The sequence below is a fragment of the Gasterosteus aculeatus genome, chromosome 2 (assembly GCF_964276395.1).
Source record: "Gasterosteus aculeatus chromosome 2, fGasAcu3.hap1.1, whole genome shotgun sequence".
Classification (NCBI taxonomy): Eukaryota; Metazoa; Chordata; class Actinopteri; order Perciformes; family Gasterosteidae; genus Gasterosteus; species Gasterosteus aculeatus.
The window spans coordinates 310059-327164 of record NC_135689.1 but is presented as its reverse complement, the minus strand read 5'-3'; the positions used below and the strand labels follow the sequence as shown (position 1 = coordinate 327164).

The 17106-nt window shown below is 47.8% G+C and overlaps 2 protein-coding genes across 4 annotated transcripts in view; both read right to left on the bottom strand.

Moving 5' to 3' along the window:
• plxnb3 (plexin B3) overlaps nucleotides 1-9213 on the bottom strand; it is a 39271-nt gene extending 30058 nt beyond the window's left edge. Inside the window, exons 1-2 of one of the 2 annotated variants that reach the window (XM_078080905.1) lie at nucleotides 9057-9213; nucleotides 2582-2637 (exon numbers count right to left, since the gene is read on the bottom strand). The gene's annotated coding sequence lies outside the window, so the exon portion shown is untranslated. Of the gene's footprint in view, nucleotides 1-2581; nucleotides 2638-8756; nucleotides 8896-9056 lie in introns of those variants that run through there. The other variant, XM_078080916.1, reaches the window with a different exon arrangement.
• Nucleotides 9214-9536: 323 nt separating this feature from the next.
• The window catches only part of abcd1 (ATP-binding cassette, sub-family D (ALD), member 1), an 11352-nt gene continuing 3782 nt past the window's right edge, over nucleotides 9537-17106 (bottom strand). For both annotated transcript variants that reach the window (XM_078080922.1, XM_078080928.1), the window contains exons 8-17: nucleotides 17008-17106; nucleotides 16712-16854; nucleotides 15372-15525; nucleotides 15013-15107; nucleotides 13817-13962; nucleotides 11838-11983; nucleotides 11638-11722; nucleotides 11421-11546; nucleotides 11241-11328; nucleotides 9537-10655 (exon numbers count right to left, since the gene is read on the bottom strand). The exon at nucleotides 17008-17106 is cut by the window's right edge and continues 82 nt beyond it. In XM_078080922.1, coding sequence (XP_077937048.1) covers nucleotides 10542-10655; nucleotides 11241-11328; nucleotides 11421-11546; nucleotides 11638-11722; nucleotides 11838-11983; nucleotides 13817-13962; nucleotides 15013-15107; nucleotides 15372-15525; nucleotides 16712-16854; nucleotides 17008-17106 — 1196 coding nt within the window. In that variant the 3' untranslated portion in view covers nucleotides 9537-10541. The remainder of the gene's footprint in view (nucleotides 10656-11240; nucleotides 11329-11420; nucleotides 11547-11637; nucleotides 11723-11837; nucleotides 11984-13816; nucleotides 13963-15012; nucleotides 15108-15371; nucleotides 15526-16711; nucleotides 16855-17007) is intronic.

The following is a 17106-nucleotide window of genomic DNA, read 5'->3' as shown; positions in this document are numbered from 1 at the left end:
GAGAGACGGTCTGAGAGACGGTCTGTGGGACGGTCTGTGGGACGGTCTGAGAGACGGTCTGTTGGACGGTCTGAGAGACGGTCTGTGGGACGGTCTGTGGGACGGTCTGTGAGACGGTCTGAGAGACGGTCTGTGGGACGGTCTGTGAGACGGTCTGAGAGACGGTCTGTGGGACGGTCTGTGGGACGGTCTGTGGGACGGTCTGAGAGACGGTCTGTGGGACGGTCTGTGGGACGGTCTGAGAGACGGTCTGTTGGACGGTCTGAGAGACGGTCTGAGGGACGGTCTGTGGGACGGTCTGTGGGACGGTCTGTGGGACGGTCTGTGGGACGGTCTGAGAAACGGTCTGTTGGACGGTCTGTGGGACGGTCTGTGAGACGGTCTGAGAGACGGTCTGTGGGACGGTCTGTGAGACGGTCTGAGAGACGGTCTGTGGGACGGTCTGTGAGATGGTCTGTGGGACGGTCTGTGAGGCGATTTCTGAGACGGTATCTTCCTGCACTCGTACAGGAAGTGATGTCATAACGGATCTCTCCCTATAAAGCGTTAATCTAACTGATATCGCTCAGGAGGAAAGAAGCTGCTATTTCATTCTGTGCGAGTTCAAGTTCATCCAGCTGACTTAGTTTTAGTTAGTTTTTGGATGTGTTGCTATGGTGATTTTTGCATGTACCAAAACAAACATGGACTTCAACAATCACGTGTTTTGTGCGTAAAGAAACATGCAGCTTTCTTATGAGCAGTAACACTTAGTCATTATTAATTAACACTAATTGTCTGGTTACATCACAGATGGAGACGTCCCACAGCTCCTTCGTCTCTTTGGATCAGCGGCTTCAATAATCCTACTGTGTGCCCCAGTGCATTGTGGGAGAGAGCTGCTAAAAAAACCGAGCAACATACTAGAGGTTTAGATACGTCAACGTCCAACTTCCTGTTGCTTCTCTGTTGTCTGATTGGTCAGAATTATAAAGTGTTTACGTCGTCATAGTAACCGCGCACGTGTGTGTGTGTGTGTGTGTGTGTGTGTGTGTGTGTGTGTCAGCATCATCTGATCTGTGACAACACACTGCGGGTAAAACATGTGTGTGTGGCCTCATGTGACAACACATCCATGCATTTATTCATTCATGTGTGTGTGTGTGTTTAATATTGCATGAGGCTCCTGTTGGGAGATGGACAAACAGCTGAGCTCCAACACACACACACACACACACACACACACACATCAATCAAACACACAAAGAGAAACACACACAACCTGAGGTCTGACAGAGTCTGTGTGCGTGCGTGCGTGTGTGTGTGCGTGTGTGTGTGTGTGTGTGCGTGCGTGTGTGTGTGTGTGAGGACAGCAGGTGCATCATTGTCAAGTGATTTTACCCTTTTTCTTTATGACAAAAAATATAATCATCCAACATGTAAAACTATGATCATATAACATTCTTATAATAGACTTCAAAGAGGCGGAGCTTCATGTATAACTATCATATAGTATATGATATATATATATATATATATATAGTACATTATACATATAATGTAGATATCTTTACAGTGTAGCCAATGTTTTTACTAACCATAACTAAACTATCATTTTTGTTTATTCAGCATAATATTACTATATGATAGGAAGAAATATTATGTGTGGATAAAATAATATGTATATATTAATAATATATACTATATATATAACAAAAATATATATTACTAATATATATGAAACTAAATAATATATATATATATATGATGACTTGATGATGTTACTAAATCATATATATTATATAAAATAATAACATATGATATAATAAAACATGATATAAAAGGCAGTTAAACAAAATGTTCTGGGTGTGGTGAGTGGTGTGTGTGTGTGTGTGTGTGTGTGTGTGTGTGTGTGTGTGTGTGTGTGTGTGTGTGAGGCTTTTCAGCAGAAACAAAAGATGAAGGACGAGTGAAGAGGCCTTAAAGGGGGAGAGGGGGGAGGGGGGGGATGTTTAGAGAGCGTAAAAAGCAGCTTGAGGAGAAACCAACCAACCAGGCGCAGTAATGAAAGGGGGGGGGGGTGAAAGGTCACACGACACACATGAGATGGAGAGACTTTATTCTACTATAAATATTTATAAATCATAGATCATGTTTATTGATAAGTCTTTGGGATTTTCACGTAGAAACTAAATATGTGGAAGCAACAACTGAATGAATGAATCAATATTTAATACCGATCATTTCACGATCGATCCATCTGGATTCAGTCAGATTAGTTCTCTGTTTGGGTCACATGACTCACAGGCTTGAAACAGTCCTGAGCCCCCGTAGGGTTTAGGGTTCCACTTCTCACTGGGGAGATCACTATACTATATATATATATATATATATATATATCTAAATATATATATATATATATATATATATATATATATATATTTAGATATATATATATATATATATATATATATATATATATATATTTATATATATATATAGTCTGTGTGTGTCTTTGTGTGTGCGTGTGTCTGTGTATACACAATTGTCTGTGAGTGGTTGCCATGGTAACCAGCCAGACAAGGTAAGAAGTTGTACCGACCTGTGATGTAGAAACTGGGACTTGAGGAGGAACCTTCTTCATCAGGAGGGCGTTTCCTGTAGGAACACAAAGACCGATGCAACAGTAAAGGTTAGAGTCTACTACAGAAGGACCAACCTCATCTTTATATTTATACACATCTAGAAGTTTTACTTTGGTGACTGAAGTACTTCTTCAGTTGTTTTATTCTTCCCGTAGTGATCTGATCTGAGATCAGCTGATCTGACGCGTGGAGAACAATACTTAAGGGCGGTTCAATCCCGCAGGACTTCTCTCAATAACACATATACATGTACATATATGTTTATATGTACGTGTGTCTATATCAATACAAAAGAGTCTGTTTTATCTCTTCTTCTATTCTCTCCTCAGCAGCCATCTGCCTTCAAGGTCACCCGGGAGGTCAACCGATGAATCACTTCCTGTTTGTCAGCTGGAGCGCATATTAAGTTAACGAGCTATACAGATAACACCTAATCAATCACTGCGGGTATTGATTGATGACCTATGGACACAAATACAGCTGCTGCACCGCCACAAGAAAAACTTCCTGTTTCACAGCTTTAAATCACAGAAGAAGATGATAAAACTCTAGACACAGCGAAATTACTCTTAGTACTCAGTGGCACTTTAAGGACATTCTGTAGGACAGTAGTAGTCTATAGACGTCTTTAAGACACGCCCACCCAGAGGCAGAGGCCTTTAAGACACGCCCACCCAGAGGCAGACACCTTTAAGGCACGCCCACCCGGAGGCAGACCTTTAAGATACGCCCACCCGGAGGCAGACCTTTAAGATACGCCCACCCGGAGGCAGACGCCTTAAAGACACGCCTAACCTGACCCAGACACCTTTGAGACACGCCCACCCGGAGGCAGGCGCCTTTAAGGCACGCCCAACCTGACCCAGGCACCTTTAAGGCACGCCCACCCGGAGGCAGAGGCCTTTAAGACACGTCCATCCGGAGGCAGACGCTTTTAAGACACGCCCAGTCGGAGGCAGGCACCTTTAAGACACGCCCAACCTGACCCAGACACCTTTAAGACACGCCCACCCTGACCCAGGCACCTTTGAGACACGCCCACCCAGAGGAAGACGCCTTTAAGACACGCCCAACCTGACCCAGACACCTTTGAGACACGCCCTCCCTGAGGCAGATGACCTCACTTCTTCTGAACACACCGGTGTAACCGAGCGGTGTGCAGGCCGCAGTGTTTTGCTGAGAATGTCCAACGCGGTTACTTTGCAATGTACGGTTTATGTTGTAGAATAAACTATTTTGTTTTAATTAACCTTCTTTGCTGCAACCGTCCGTCAGATGTTATATAATGATGAGCCAAACCTTAACAAATACTCTGTAGGGCTATGGTACTCTGTAAAACGGTAGTACTGTGTAGGACAGTAGCACTATGCAGGGAAGTAGTACTGTGAAGGACAGTAGGACTTTGTGGGACAGTATTACTATAATAAAACTCTGTGGGACAGTAGGCTAGTATTAGTACATGAATACAGTAGTTTAACATGTCGTCACATTAACAGAGTCAGAGGAAGTCAAGGTCAGAAGATCTCAGAGACACAGAGACTTCATTCACACACACACACACACACACACACACACACACACACACACACACAGGCAGCAGTCTTTGATCACATGATCTGAGTCAGTTTCACCAAACAAGCCATTTGTGCTCATTGCTAATAGATACACGTTTTCTATTTTCTATAGCTTCTAGTTTCTGTAGCTAAAGCAGAAGCATCAAATCCTCATTAATCCAGAGTGTGAAACACACACACACACACACACACACACACACACACACACACACACACACACAGGATTAGGCTTCCTGCCTTCATTCATTAATCTGTGGAGTTAATCTGATGGTTGTAATTTTGCTCTGAGACATTGTAGAGCTGTAAACTACATAGATGGAACACACACACACACACACACACACACACACACACACACACACACACACACACACACACACAGTTGAGCTGCTTAGAGGTGTTGATGAAGACAAAGCAGAAAACAAACTAATTCTTTTCAAGTAAGCGGAGCGTTTTCTTTTGCTGTTTAAGGTTTCCATGGAAACAAATTGTCAAATTAAGTGCTTTTATTTTGTAAAGTAATAAGTAAGTTTTCTTTATTTTTTTCTATTAAGCATTTCAAAAAATTGTGCGTGTGTGTCTAAGTGTGTGTGTGGCGATCTCACATGAAGTGTAAAAAGTGATTTACGTTTATTCTTTGACCACACAGCCATCATTTCAGGATTACTTTCCCGCCTTTCTTTCCCCGACACCTCAATTCAGTTAATTAAGCCCCGCCCACTCACTCCATACGCCCTCTGGTCTGGACTTGTGCCCTCGTGTAAAAGCCACGGGTTAAAAATGTAATGTAAGTCGCTTTGGATGAAAGCGTCATGTGATGTGTCCTTGGAACCCCGTGGACTTGTGTTCTGTGGACTTGGACCCTCAAACTCCCCAAAAAATGAAAAGTTGTCGTCAATGCAGCATTCCATGCAAACAATCCCAACCGAATTCTGTGAAGACTCGTTCCATTCTGCCCCTGATTGGGTAATACTGGCCGCCATCGTTGGTTTGATTGGTTTGTTTCAAGTTACGGCCAATCAGAGTCAGAGGAGGGCGGGACTCTTGACGGAGCGTCGGTTTGAAAGAGGCAGCGGCAGATCCAGCTCGGAAGCAAAAGCAGATTGCAAAAGTACCGGCAAGAGTGGAATGACTAATTAATCGCACATTTTGAAAATGCATTAATTGGCGATTAATGAATGTTATTGTTGTTTTTAATGTTTGTTTTTCTTCTTTGAAAGTGGCACAGCGGTGGTCCTCTGCAGACCGTGTGCGCAGGGTAACGTTAGCTGTTGAGATGGAGCAGACTGGTGCCCAGTGAAGAAGGTGACTGGTGCCCAGTGAAGGGAGCATACTGGTGCCCAGAGAAGGGAGCAGACTGGTGCCCAGTGAAGAAGGTGACTGGTGCCCAGTGAAGAAGGTGACTGGTGCCCAGTGAAGAAGGTGACTGGTGCCCAGTGAAGAAGGTGACTGGTACCCAGTGAAGAAGGTGACTGGTACCCAGTGAAGAAGGTGACTGGTACCCAGTGAAGAAGGTGACTGGTGCCCAGTGAAGAAGGTGACCGGTGCCCAGTGAAGAAGGTGACTGGTGCCCAGTGAAGGGAGCAGACTGGTGCCCAGTGAAGGGAGCAGACTGGTGCCCAGTGAAGGGAGCGGGGTGATGTGAGTGTGTTCATGTTGAAGACCAGAGGAGCACCACAGAAGGTTGTCACGCTGCCGTCCGGGTGGAGACTAAGATGGAGTTGAGAGGTAACGATCAGGTCGGTCTGGTCAGGTTGAGCTTTCTGCTGATGAATGTCAGTCTAACAGGAACATATTAGTGGTGCTGCGTCTCAGATTGTACTAATACATTTAGAATAGAAATGTGACGGGGTTCTCTCTCTGGACTTGGTGATAGTCCCACAAAACGATGGCGTAGTCGTAGGCAGAGTTGGTGCCGTTTTATTATTCCGTTTGGAAAGTGCAAACCTGTGAACACAACATTACAGTGAGAAGGAAACTCGCCCAAGAAATAAACCAACAAGTCACCATCGTGCTCTCAGAGGCTTTTACCATGACACAAAACCGTCTCCCCTTCCCGCCATGAGGAGCTTCTTAAGACTGCTAAGCCCCGTGTGTGTGTGTGTGTGTGTGTGTGTGTGTGTGTGTGTGTGTGTGTGTGTGTGTGTGTGTGTGTGTGTGTGTGTGTGCAGTGACGGACGCTCAGTCACAATAAATAATAAACATAATAAAAGTATTACAAATACAATGCAGACATCATATCAGCTCAGAGTTGTTTCTTTAGCAGTGAGGCATCGAACTGAAAAACACCCAGTTGGTGAGCAGTGTGTGTGTGTGTGTGTGTGTGTGTGTGTGTGTGTGTGTGTGTGTGTGTGTCGACTCCACAGGGAGCAATCGAGAGAAACCAGCTTCTTTATGGATTATTAATATCACCTCCAGCTACACACACACACACATCCAACACACACAGGGAGGGGGCGTGTGTTGCTGAGGGATGGGCGGGGGAGGAGGGGGGAGGAGGGGGGAGGAGGGGGGAGGAGGGGGGGGTGCAGCAGTTGGTGTGATCAAGGACGCTTCATTCACTCCAGAGTGTCTGTGTGTCTGTGTGTGTACAAATATATTACCTAGTGTGTGTGTGTATTAAGTGTAAAGAGGCCACACCCTAATCTAGGATCACCCCCCCCCCCCCCCCCCCCCCTCCCTCCTGTCCCCCCCCCCCCACTCCCCCTCCTCCCCCCCCTGTAAGTTTGGGTTCACGGCGTCTCAGCAACAACAAGCGGTGAAGTGAGGCTGATTATCTCCTTTATAACGTCACATTAATAGAATAACACTAACGAAGACAGTTTGACGTCCACCACTTTATACTCAACACTAAGCAGCAAAGCGTCTTCACTCAAACCAGCAACACAAACGTGATGACCATGAAATAGGAGAAGTAAAGCTGGACTCATCATCCGGCGCTTTAGTCAAATCACTGATATCACATTGTTCCAGTTTGTCTGGTTGAAACCCGTCCAATGGAGAATGAATTAATACTCGTGTTACTGGAGCAGCTTTAGCACAGAGTCCCAAACGGACCATCGCCGCTCATCAGCAGGACGAGGAAACCGCCACAAGCATCCCGCACATCGGCGGTCTGGAGGCAGGAATCCGTTAGTGAGGGTCGCTAACAGAACTCTCTGCCAGCGCCGCCTGTGCAAGGGGTTTATTTTCTACGGCCTATCGGCGCTGCCTTGGCGCTCCAGCTGGTCGCCTTCAGAGCGATCGCTAATTCTCACATCAGCAACGCGGCGGCGCTGGACCCCCGGCGGGCCTCCAGCCTGACACCTACGACGTAGACGATGCCGGACTGGCACATGTCAGCACGCATTGGTGTATGTTAGCGTGTGAAATTGATAATCAGACACACACATTTACTAACACACACACACACTCACACACACACTCAGCAAGTCACTCAAACAAAGTTTGTTGATGTGACAAACTGCTCTGAGAACAGTCTGACGGTTCTCTGATAGAACCTCAGTCTTCAGTCAGCTGGTTCAGGATCTGTCTGGTTTTACTGGTTTGAGTCCAGTTCTCTGATGGGTGAGAAGACGCTAAACTAAACCTTCAGATTACATGTTAACACGGTGTGTGTGTGTGTGTGTGTGTGTGTGTGTGTGTGTGTGTGAGCTGATTAGACACTAATCTGAACTCAATCCTTCAGATTAGTCAAATGGACCTTTCAGTTAAATCATCACACAGATGATGATGATGATGTCATAGATGCGGCTTCCTACAGGTCACATGATACCAGCCAATCCGAGCTCTGCTCTGAACATGCTGCACCACAGTGCCCAGTCAGAGGCGTTAGGAGGCCAGATTTAAGGTACTAGGATGCTAGGCTTTAAGGGTTAGGAGGCCAGATTTAAGGTACTAGGATGCTAGGCTTTAAGGGTTAGGAGGCCAGATTTAAGGTACTAGGATGCTAGGCTTTAAGGGTTAGGAGGCCAGATTTAAGGTACTAGGATGCTAGGCTTTAAGGGTTAGGAGGCAAGATTTAAGGTACTAGGATGCTAGGCTTTAAGGGTTAGGAGGCAAGATTTAAGGTGGTAGAAAGTAGGGTTAGTAGGTGGGGGTTTAAGGTGTTACGATCCAAGGAGTCAGGATGCAAGGGTTTAATGTGCTAGGATGCTAGGGCCTGAGGTGTTTTTGGAACTCCAACCCACTGTGACGATGGTTGCCGGTGACATTGTCACAGTGTCATCAAATCAACACTAACTTTTCAACAATAATGACATTAAATCTTGGGACAGACATAAAAACTAATTGATGGAAGAATATCAGTGTGTTTACAAAGTGAAGCAGGTTCTTCTTCTTCCTGTGTGTTGGAATGTCAGCTGTTCCGTTGGGGAGGGGGGGGGGGGGCGCACGCGCACACACACACACACACACACACACACTCACACACACACACACACACTCACACACACACGCCCGCGCACACACCTCTTTTTCCACTGCTGTTACATTCGGTTCAACTACAATAAAGCAACCAGACGCCGTTACAGAAATGTCCACTTTTAAACTCTCTGACCTTCGGGCTTCGCAGCGGGGCGGTTAACGTCTCAGACTTCGGACCGGAACCGGGACAGAGAAAACTCGGATGCACTCAGACAGTTGGCACCGAATGAAAGAGCGTCTCCACTTGCTGAATAAAATACATTCAGTCGTCTGTCTCCGCTGTCAGAAACGGAAGGAATCCCAGAACATGTAAACAGTGAGATTCGCAGATGGAGTCTGGCAAGTTGCTGTCAAACACGCCTGACTTCCACGCGCCCTCCGCCCTGCAGCGGCTCCAGACGAAGCGCGTGCGCGTGATCCGAGCGGGACTCACCTGAGCTCGGGGATCAGTTCTGCGGGTTCGCCAAGATCCAATCCGCCGGGTGAGACTTCAAAACACAGCAGAGTCCGGCAGAGGCGCAGATCTGAACGATCCGCACAACAGGTTTGCCAGAGACCCCGCCCCGCTCAGCGGCGCCGGGGGGCTTTCCGAACGCTCCCCAGCGGGGCGTAGAACTGGCAATCTGCGGCATCACGTGTCCTCAGAAAGAGACGTCTGAAGACAGGTTAGAATATGACGTCACGAGACTTCTGTGTTACTTCAGTAAAGTACTTCAATAAATCATGAAGCACTCACTTGTTTTACTTCATATTCTTTGTTTCAGTTGAAGTCTGAAGAGTAACAGGTATCTGCTAGAAGACTGTAGTACTAGTATGAATATCCAAGAAAAGCACAGGTACCTTTGAATTGTAAAAATATGTATATTCGTAAAACGCTACATTCATAAATGATACAAAACTACAAATCACTTGGTTTCTGTTCTTACATGATAACTTTATTTTGAAAAGCAATGGACAAATAGTGGTATTTATTAAATCATCTTCATCATCAACGTAAAAATCTTCTCTGGCTTCATGGATAAAATATAGATTGCATAGATTTTACAAACAAAATATTAAAATTGACAAACGTGAGCGTGAATCATGTGACTGAGGCTCAGGTCACCTGATGATCAGCTCTCAGGTGATTTATTCATCTGCTTTCACATAGAATCAAAAAACAGAACTCAATTATCTTGAGTCATTATATTAATAACAATAGTAAAAACACCAAATAATTCACACATCAAATACTTCAATTATATCAAATCAAAAATGTCTCAGTCAAAACAGAAGCATCCTTACATCAACACTTATTCATCAGTCGGAGTTTACATTAGGGCTGTCAACGAATATTCTGTATTTGAATATATATTCCAATATGAAAATTAATATTGAATGTAAGAAAAAAAAGAAAAACACACACGACGGTCAGTGGACGCGCGCCGGATACCGACTGCATGTCGCGTGAATAAAACAGACCAGATCTTCTACAGCAGCTTCATGCTTTGATTATTTGCCGTTCTGTGTTTACAGCTCAGCGTCGCTGCGTGAAACCGTCACTTACTGAATGAAGCCGGACGGGTTTGGGACAAGAACCACGACATTAAACTGCACTAAACTCCTGATCAGCACTTGTTTATTGTTGTCGTTCATTTAAACCGCAGAGAGAGAGACAGAGAGAGACAGATAGAGACAGATAGAGAGAGAGACAGACAGAGACAGATAGAGACAGATAGAGAGAGAGACAGAGACAGAGACAGATAGAGACAGAGACAGAGAGAATATATGTCTTAAGCGAATATTGGAACATCCTTCTTGAGCAATTTTGACAGCCCTAGTTCACATTCATATTTATTCAGATCATTTTAGTAATTTTGCTGCAGTGAACTACCACATCAGTTACCATGGCAACCGCAAGTCAGGAGACGTCTCTGTTTCACTTCTCCTCGTCCTGTCCCTCCCTCTCCCCCAGCAGGACACACAGTTCTGTGAGTCTCTGTTGCATCTTGGGAATCCCAGACAGCTGATTCTCCAGACGCTGTTTCTCCTCCTGCAGCAGGAGACATCATGATGACTCACGTGACCGACAGGAGCCACTGATTTACTCACAGTCCATTACTCATTAATCACACTACCTGTCATCAATCCGTGTTTATTGTAAATATTTAGAACTAATGTCCATAATGAATGTTTATTGTAAGAGTTTTTAATGTGATTTTGTATTATGTGTTTATTATGAGCGTTAGGAGTGTTTATTATTCATGTTTATAATGTTAATTATGAGTGTTGATAAGTTATTATGTTTATAATAAATGTTTATTATTATTCTATATTATAACTATTTATAATGAATTCATATTTCATTTTATAATGAACGTTTGTTTTGAGTGTTAATAATGTTTTATTAATGAGTGTCTATTATGAGTGTTAATGAGTTTTTACAGTGTTTATTATGACTTCATATGGATGTGAAGGATAAGCTGATGAAGAGGAGGGTAAGAGAGCCGGTAGTGTGTACAGGTGAGTATCAGCGAATACTAATAATTATCTTTCCTTCTATAAATTACATGAACAAGACTGCAGGACAGTGGATCTGGGGTGAGTTTGATTTAAACACCAGAGCCGGTGGACAGACCTGCAGAGAGAGACGGGTGGAGGCATCCAGAGGTTCAAACTTCCATCCACCTTCTCCATCAAACTGAAGCAGATGAGAGTGGTACTTCCTGTTAGAGGAGGAAAGGGAACAAAAAGCCAGATTAGAAGTCACATTTAGACATTCATCTGCGTGTGTGTGTGTGTGTGTGCGCGCACTGACCACAGAGAGGGTCGGTGTGTGATTGACAGCAGGGATATCCCAGCATCCTTTGCAGCCTGGAAGATGCTTCCCTCCACGTCGATGCTGACGGCGCTCGTACACTCATCTAGCAGCGCGTACTGAGGGCTGGGAAAGAGGGGAGGGGGGAGGTTAGTCTGCTGAGGTTCCTTAGGAGGACACACACACACACACACACACACACACACACACAGAGTACCGGTGGTAGAACATGCGAGCCATCCCCATCCTCTGTTTCTCTCCTCCAGACAAAACGTCTCTCCAGTCGCTGACTGACTCCCAACCTGATGAAATATCTGAGTATTAATACCACATGTAGAAGTATATGACAATACTGCACTACAAGATGAGTGTCCGTATTAGTATACTATACTATTAGTACTATTAACGTCTACGGACCTCCCTCTCTGTCCAGGATGTAGAGCAAGTGGACCGTCGCAAGGGTCTCCTCCAGATCTGAATCTGTGACTCCTCTCTTGACCATCTCCTCCTCCGAGTCCGGGTAGATCAGCTGGTCTCTGAGGGTCCCCTCCGACATGTAGGGTCTGTGAAGAACACAGTACTTGTACACGACTACAGGTGCTAGTACATTATCATTACTCCAACATGTAGGGTCTACGGGCTGGCCCAGGTCTACGGGCTGGCCCAGGTCTACGGTATGGGCTGGCCCAGGTCTACGGGCTGGCTCAGGTCTACGGTATGGGCTGGCCCAGGTCTACGGGCTGGCACAGGTCTACGGTATGGGCTGGCCCAGGTCTACGGGCTGGCTCAGGTCTACGGTCCGGGCTGGCTCAGGTCTATGGTCTGGGCGGGCTCAGGTCTAGGGGCGGGCACAGGTCTACGGTCTGGGCGGGCTCAGGTCTAGGGGCGGGCTCAGGTCTACGGTCTGGGCTGGCTCAGGTCTATGGTCTGGGCGGGCTCAGGTCTAGGGGCGGGCTCAGGTCTACGGTCTGGGCAGGCTCAGGTCTAGGGGCGGGCTCAGGTCTACGGTCTGGGCTGGCTCAGGTCTATGGTCTGGGCGGGCTCAGGTCTAGGGGCGGGCTCAGGTCTAGGGGCGGGCTCAGGTCTACGGTCTGGGCTGGCCCAGGTCTACGGTCTGGGCTGGCCCAGGTCTAGGGGCGGGCTCAGGTCTACGGTCTGGGCTGGCTCAGGTCTACAGTCTGGGCGGGCTCAGGTCTAGGGGCGGGCTCAGGTCTACGGTCTGGGCTGGCCCAGGTCTACGGTCTGGGCTGGCCCAGGTCTACGGTCTGGGCTGGCCCAGGTCTACGGTCTGGGCGGGCTCAGGTCTACGGTCTGGGCGGGCTCAGGTCTAGGGGCGGGCTCAGGTCTACGGTCTACGGGCGGGCTCAGGTCTAGGGGCGGGCTCAGGTCTACGGTCTGGGCGGGCTCAGGTCTAGGGGCGGGCTCAGGTCTACGGTCTACGGGCGGGCTCAGGTCTAGGGACGGGCTCAGGTCTACGGTCTGGGCGGGCTCAGGTCTAGGGGCGGGCTCAGGTCTACGGTCTGGGCTGGCTCAGGTCTATGGTCTACGGGCGGGCTCAGGTCTAGGGTCGGGCACAGGTCTAGGGGCGGGCTCAGGTCTACGGTCTGGGCAGGCTCAGGTCTAGGGGCGGGCACAGGTCTACGGTCTGGGCGGGCTCAGGTCTAGGGGCGGGCTCAGGTCTACGGTCTGGGCTGGCTCAGGTCTAGGGGCGGGCTCAGGTCTACGGTCTGGGCTGGCTCAGGTCTATGGTCTACGGGCGGGCTCAGGTCTACGGTCTGGGCTGGCTCAGGTCTAGGGGCGGGCACAGGTCTAGAGGCGGGCTCAGGTCTACGGTCTGGGCGGGCTCAGGTCTAGGGGCGGGCACAGGTCTACGGTCTGGGCGGGCTCAGGTCTAGGGGCGGGCTCAGGTCTACGGTCTGGGCGGGCTCAGGTCTAGGGGCGGGCTCAGGTCTACGGTCTGGGCTGGCTCAGGTCTATGGTCTACGGGCGGGCTCAGGTCTACGGTCTGGGCTGGCTCAGGTCTATGGTCTACGGGCGGGCTCAGGTCTAGGGGCGGGCTCAGGTCTACGGTCTGGGCGGGCTCAGGTCTAGGGGCGGGCTCAGGTCTACGGTCTGGGCTGGCTCAGGTCTATGGTCTGGGCGGGCACAGGTCTAGGGGCGGGCTCAGGTCTACGGTCTGGGCTGGCTCAGGTCTACGGTCTGCGGGCGGGCTCAGGTCTAGGGGCGGGCTCAGGTCTATGGTCTGGGCGGGCACAGGTCTAGGGGCGGGCTCAGGTCTAGGGGCGGGCTCAGGTCTACGGTCTGGGCGGGCTCAGGTCTAGGGGCGGGCTCAGGTCTACGGGCTGGGCGGGCTCAGGTCTATGGTCTAGGGGCGGGCTCAGGGCTGAGTGTTATACCTCTGTGGGATGTAGAACATGTGTTGTGGGTCGGGGCGGTACAGCACTCCTCCATAAACAGGCCACAGTCCGCTGAGGATCCTGAACAGAGAACTCTTCCCACATCCGTTTGGACCAGTTATCAACACATTCATCGTCTCGTCCACCTGAGGGACACAAACTTTAATATCAAAGTTATACACTTGTCTTCCCCATTGTTTTGTCTTTGTGAGTCCAAAGTTGTGACTTCAGGTCAGAAGAGAGAAGAGCAGGGGAACTTTTATTTTAAGGCTCTTTGGTTTCATTGCAAAACTTGAAAAGCATGTTTTAATTTCTGGAATTCTGAGTTCTATACAAAAGCTTTAATAACTACGTCATATGTCAGTTTATTATTAATAATCTGAAACTAAATATGTTTTCTATCTTAGTCTGAGGTCTTGTAGTAGAATGTTTCATTGGCCCTCAGCAACCATCTGCGTCTCTCGTGTGGCCCCAAAAATTAAGGATTTACATAATCTACAATCTACATAACGTGTATAGTGCTTTGTCTGTGTGTGTGTCTCTCTGTGTGTGTCTATGTGTACATATATATATATATATGTGTGTTTCTGAGAATTAGGAGCGAGACAAATCCCAGCGCGCAGTACAGGGTTCAAAGGTCAAGAGTCAGATCACAGAGAGGAGACTGTCCATCAATGTTCTTCTTCTGTGGTGATTTTCTCTCCAACCACAAAATGTCAGTCTATAATCCCTCTATTGTGTGTCTGGTCACACACACACTGATTCAGTAAATGCTAATGAGCTCTGACCTTTAACCTCTGTCAGAGATGTGAGGCTGGTGGAAACAGCACTGAGCATCCGTGACGTCATCGGGACAGAAGATCAATAACTCGACTATTATGACTATACGATTATAGGATCCACATCAGATGTTTGTTGTTGCTATTAGAGGACAAAGTACCTTTACTGTAGTAGAAGTACTGTGTTATACAATTTTAATATACACAAAGAGTGTAACTCAAACGTGTACTTTAGTTCAGTACTACATGCACTAAAGTACATTTACTACAATGAGGCAGTAAAAGTACTTTGTATTCAGCCCTCAGATACAAGTTGACCTGAAGACATCACATGACAAGAGTGACACCATGTGGTCACCGACACACACTACAACACCGGTGTGTGTGTGTGTGTGCGTGTGCGTGTGTGTGCGTCACCTGGATGGTGAGGCTAGAAACCACCACATCTCCGGTTGGTGTGATGATTGGCAGGTTCTCACAGCGAATCCCCTTCTCCACACTGATCACCTGACCTGCATACACAATCGTGAGGAGGGCGGGACAAAGAGCTGTGGCTCATTAGAACCTTTGGCTGGATTCCAATAGTCTATTAACGACCTGCTAACGTCTATTCCTTGACCCATGGAAAACCTCCCCATCTTTCCATGACCCCGTGACCTTTTGCATAGAGGTCTAGGAACAGACGTTAGGAGGTCATTTTTTGGACGAGTCGAATCCAGTCACTGTTTATTCCTTTGATCTCTTCCTGGTCACATGACCGCGCTCTGACGTCAAACCTCTGGTCTGCAGCCGCTGTCTGTGGGGCGGAACTCCGCCCCCTGATGACACCTCCTCTCTGCCTCCAGGGCGCCGGTAGACCCCTTCATTCACCTCCTCAAACACCTCCAACATCTCAGAGACACGGGCGGTGTACCCTGCCAGCTCCGTCACCTGCAGACACACAGCTATGTCACCTAGAGACACGTGAAGCTACGTCACCTACAGAAACACAGCTACTTCACCTAGACACATGCAGCTACGTCACCTACAGAAACACAGCCACTTTACCTAGAGACACGTGAAGCTACGTCACCTACAGAAACACAGCTACTTCACCTAGAGACACATGCAGCTACGTCACCTACAGAAACACAGCTACTTCACCTAGACACATGCAGCTACATCACCTACAGAAACACAGCTACTTCACCTAGACACATGCAGCTACGTCACCTACATAAACACAGCTACTTCACCTAGAGACACGTGAAGCTACGTCACATACAGAAACACAGCTACTTCACCTAGACACATGCAGCTACGTCACCTACAGAAACACAGCTACTTCACCTAGACACATGCAGCTACTTCACCTACAGAAACACAGCTACTTCACCTAGACACATGCAGCTACTTCACCTACAGAAACACAGCTACTTCACCTAGACACATGCAGCTACTTCACCTACAGAAACACAGCTACTTCACCTAGAGACACATGCAGCTACTTCACCTACAGACACATGCAGCTACTTCACCTAGACACATGCAGCTACTTCACCTACAGACACATGCAGCTACGTCACCTACAGAAACACAGCTACTTCACCTAGAGACACATGCAGCTACGTCACCTAGAGACACATGAAGCTACGTCACCTAGAGACACATGAAGCTACGTCACCTAGAGACACATGAAGCTACGTCACCTACAGAAACATAGCTACTACACCTAGAGACACATGCAGCTACTTCACCTAGAGACACATGAAGCTACGTCACCTAGAGACACATGCAGCTACTTCACCTAGAGACACGTGAAGCTACGTCACCTAGAGACACGTGAAGCTACGTCACCTAGAGACACGTGGAGACACGTGAAGCTACTTCACCTAGAGACACGTGAAGCTACGTCACCTAGAGACACGTGAAGCTACGTCACCTAGAGACACGTGAAGCCACGTCACCTAGAGACATGTGAAGCCACGTCACCTAGAGACACGTGAAGCCACGTCACCTAGAGACATGTGAAGCCACGTCACCTAGAGACACGTGAAGCTACGTCACCTATAGAAACACAGCACTGAGGGAAATGTGTAAGATAGGAGGAGAGGCAGACGAGGAGGAGTATGTGCACCTCCTTGTATGAGCTCATGATCCTCTCCACAGCATCAGCTGCAGCGCTGAGGAGGTTTCTGGCTGTGGTGAAGGCCTGAGTCCTTTCGCTCACTAGATCCTCCTCCTTCATCACCAGGGCTGCCTGCTTCACCTCCTCAGAGTCTGCGCAGATCAAAGATCCCAGACAGAGAAGTTACATAGGAGAAGGTAAAGGAGCAGATACCACACACACACAATTAGCATGCTAGCTAACTGTCCCTCTGCCACTACACAGGTGTGTGTGTGTGTGTGTGTTCGTGGTTGGTGTCTTCTCACCGTATCTGGAGTATCCCGTGGCAGTGATGATTGGCACAGCGACCATCACCAGGCCGGAGGCGCTCCATACGTACTTCATGAGGAACTGTTCCAGCATGA